This window comes from Chenopodium album, chromosome 2, assembly GCF_948465745.1.
Source record: "Chenopodium album chromosome 2, dcCheAlbu1.1, whole genome shotgun sequence".
NCBI classification, from domain to species: domain Eukaryota; kingdom Viridiplantae; phylum Streptophyta; class Magnoliopsida; order Caryophyllales; family Amaranthaceae; genus Chenopodium; species Chenopodium album.
Window position 1 is genome coordinate 72,429,446 of NC_137835.1, and position 3,820 is coordinate 72,433,265.

Genomic DNA, 3,820 nt, shown 5'->3' on the forward strand with positions numbered 1-3,820 from the left:
TTATGTGCATAACACAAACATCCAAACACACGAATCGACTCATAAGAAGGAATTTTTCCAAACAACATTTCATATGGAGTTTTATTTCCAAGTCATGGACTTGGAGTACGATTAATTAAATAACAAGCTGTCAAAGCACATTCCCCCCAATATTTAATCGGCAATCCACCTTGAAATCTCAATGCCCATGCCACATTCAAAATATGTTGGTGTTTTCTCTCCACTCTCCCATTTTGTTGAGGGGTACCCACACAAGAGGACTCAAATATAATCCCATTTTTGACAAAATATTCCTTTAGATGATTAAATTCGGTTCCATTACCACTCCGAACCACTTTTATATCTTTATTAAATTGACGTTTAATCAAGGCAACAAAATTTAGAAAATGAAATTCAACTTCAATTTTATTGCTAATCAAATAAATCCAAACTCCCCTAGAATAATCATCTACTATTGTCAAAAAATACTTAGCACCACACGAAGAGGGAACTTTTTAAGGCCCCCACAAGTCTATATGAACTAAATCAAACAAACTACTAGCCTTATTTTCACTAATAGGAAAACTATCTCTAGATTGTTTTGCTCGAGGGCATACATCACACACATTATTATTCTTTCTAATTGAAGTACTCACAGGCGGATCGAAGTAACCTCAAAACTTTTTCCGACGGATGACCCATGCGTTGATGCCAAAGATCGACCACACACTCCACTGCTAGCACCTTTACTTGCGGCACACCTCGGAAAAAATAAAGTCCATTTTCTCGTTCACCCACGCCAATCACCATCCTCGTCGACTGGTCCTGAATAACACAAATTTTGTTAGTAAATTGTATTGTACATCTTGACTCATCACTTAATTGAGTAACAGAAATTAAGTTACAATTCAAATTTGGTACAAATAAAACATTATCGATAACAAGACCACCATCTAGTGTAACCGAACCCAATTGATTCGCGTTCACCGTTTGACCATCCGGTAATCCTACCGGACAATTTTGAATTGTTTTAATGTTCCTTATAATTGACAAGTCATTCGTTACATGATTAGAGGCTCCGGTATCTACGATCCACGGGACTTTTGTCTTACCTTCTAAGCGAGACTTAGATTTATTACTCAATAATTCAATGATTTGTTGAGCTTGGTCAGAGGTCACACCCACTAGTCCATGCGTAGAGGAAGATTGATTGCTGCTTGCTGCTGCACTATTATTGTTCACGCCCCCTTGTACAGCATTGGCGCGGTGTGTAGTGTTCGTTGAGGCATTATTACGCCCCCCACTAGCACCACCTCAACCACCACCTCGTCCCCCACGAGCACCTCGACCACGACCCCTTCCTTTTTTGCGATTCTCGTCCCACCATTCGGGAAACCCGATCAATTGGTAACATCCCTCTTTGTCATGGCCTTCCCGATTGCAGTGGGTACAAAAGGGTCTTTCACTATCACTGGACTTAGCACGCGAGTCTACTTTAAACACCATTACGTTCTCCTTCACCTTTCCATCCTTAGACCGTAGTCTCTCGGTGTTGATCACCGCTTGATACGCATTATCCACATGAGGTAGAGGGTTTTGTGCCAACAATTGAGCACGGATTGCCTCATACGGATCATCTAGGCCAATCAAAAAATAATGTAAGTAATCTTCATCTCGAATATCACCTACTTGCTTGGCAATACTACACGTACACTGCCCACAAGAACACTTCGGAACTCGAGAATATTGCAGCAATTCTGTCCATATTTTGGATAAACGTCCAAAATATTCCGCCACCGACTCCGTGGACGTTTGCTTGCACTCACCCAAAGAGTTCTTCAATTGACATACTCTAGTACCACTAACAACACAATATCGCTGATGTAAGTGTACTCATAACTCGCTAACATAGTCATAATCCCCGATGGTAGAACGCAAAGAGTCGTCTAGCGTATTACTGATCCAAGAGACAAGCATCGAGTTTACTGCTATCCAGTGCTTCCTTTGTGGAGAATCGGCAGTAGGCTCCTTCATCGAGCCATCCACAAACCCATACTTCCACTTTGCAATCAACGCGCGGCACATTTCCTTAGCCCACTCGTCATAATTCTCACCACAGAGCTTAATTGGGGTAATAATAATTCCGGGATGATCACTCGATCCCAGATGATACTCTAGATCAACTGGGGGTGGTGGTGGCGGAACATCATCCTTCGTCATCACCTATTACTGATAATCGAAAAAAAAAAATTTTGGATACCTAAACCTAGGCTCTGGATACCATATATAATACACAATCTTATTACTCTCTCTATTTTTTAATAATTTGCATTACTTTCACTTATACATTATTTACACTTTTATTGCCGAGTATAATTTTTTAAAAATATTATAAAATAAATACATGTTAAGGATGTTACTATGAAATATATCATTAGATTTTTTTTTGAACAGATCATTAGATTAGTTATAATGTCTATTTTCATAATTTAATTTTTTGTATTTACAATTTTATTAATAGATAATTAAAAATATTAATGGTCAAAATTATGTCTCGAAATAAAACTTAAAAAAAAATAAAAATAAAATAAAAAATAAAAAAAAAACGGTCAAAGTAATGCAAATTTAAATTCATAGTGGAAGCACCTTGGAGTTTGGAATTACATGAAAAAGTCCTTAATTAATAAGTATAAAAAAATTAAACATATGAAATTTTAAGGCAAAATAAAAAGCCTGAATATTGTTCAATTCCCCCAAAATTTACATATCCCTACCTTATAAAAAGTACAAAACTACTTTTATGAATAGTGTTTTGCTAATTCTGTCCTTTAAATGTGTATTTACATATATATATAACCTCATTAATTATGTACAAGTTTTTTAAATGAATAGTGTTTGACAATTATAACATCTAAAATGTTTGTTTACTTATTTGCACTCATTAATGATAATTACCTCTTTATTTATCTATTAAAAATAATGTGTGGACATTTATACCCCTAAATATATTTCTTTATATATTTTCTCTCACTATGCTGCTAATAACTAATATTTTAATGTAAGTCCAAAACGAAAGAGATTCCAGATATGGCCAACTATAGCGCGCGCGCATCACGCGCAGCTGCCCTACTATATGTAAAAGGTGTCAGTGGATTGGACTTATTAGCCTCACCAAGTCACCATCTCCCATGAGTCCCGACCATCACAAATAAATAAATAAAAAATCCATAATACAGAAATTAAAAATATATACTGTACTACGTATATATTCTCCGTTCTTCAAAAAAAAAAAAAAAAATAAAAAAATAAAACCGTATATATTCTCCGTTATTTTAACATTATATAATTTGTCTTCTAAGAAAATTTCACAAATATTGCACCATTTTTATTTTAGGACAAAATTATCTCTGTTTATAGTTCAAATACCCAACATACTCTTACCTTTTTCACACTTATTCTTTAGTTCGGGTCTATATCAGATGAACACTTTTGTATTTTTACCTTTGTCTCTTCCTTTTTTCCCACTACCAAAATTATTGTGCCCAACTTGTATGGTGCAATAATAATAAAAAAAAAAAATCGGATTTTTCACCAAATACCATTGAGTTTTAACATAATTCACCAAATACCACCAACATTTTTCAAATTTACCATATACTCTTCAGTTTTATAAAAAATGTCACAATATGCCATTAATGACTAACATACGTTAACACCGTTAGTCATTAAGGTTAATAATGCCACGTGGCAACATATAATTGGTTCCCTTTTTAAAATTATTTAATTTTAAAACAATTATTTAATTAATTATCAAAAATTAAAAAAAAAAATACCCAACCAC

The 3,820-nt window shown here is 34.7% G+C and overlaps 1 protein-coding gene across 1 annotated transcript; it reads right to left on the reverse strand.

The window, feature by feature from the left end:
- Positions 1-1,293: 1,293 nt before the first annotated feature.
- LOC145575320 (uncharacterized) lies at positions 1,294-2,199 on the reverse strand. The gene is made up of 2 exons (XM_081633206.1): positions 1,966-2,199; positions 1,294-1,857 (listed from the first exon to the last, which is right to left on the reverse strand). The coding sequence occupies exons 1-2, from the start codon at positions 2,197-2,199 to the stop codon at positions 1,294-1,296; spliced, it is 798 nt and encodes a 265-aa protein (XP_081489332.1).
- Positions 2,200-3,820: the final 1,621 nt, after the last annotated feature.

Bases quoted from the DNA above. Each gene is read 5' to 3' on its own strand.
- LOC145575320 (XM_081633206.1), bottom strand. From the start codon at position 2,199: ATGACGAAGGATGATGTTCCGCCACCACCACCCCCAGTTGATCTAGAG. The intron at 1,858-1,965 runs GTAAACTCGATG...CACTTACATCAG, and splicing joins AAAGGAAGCACTGGATAGCA to CGATATTGTGTTGTTAGTGG.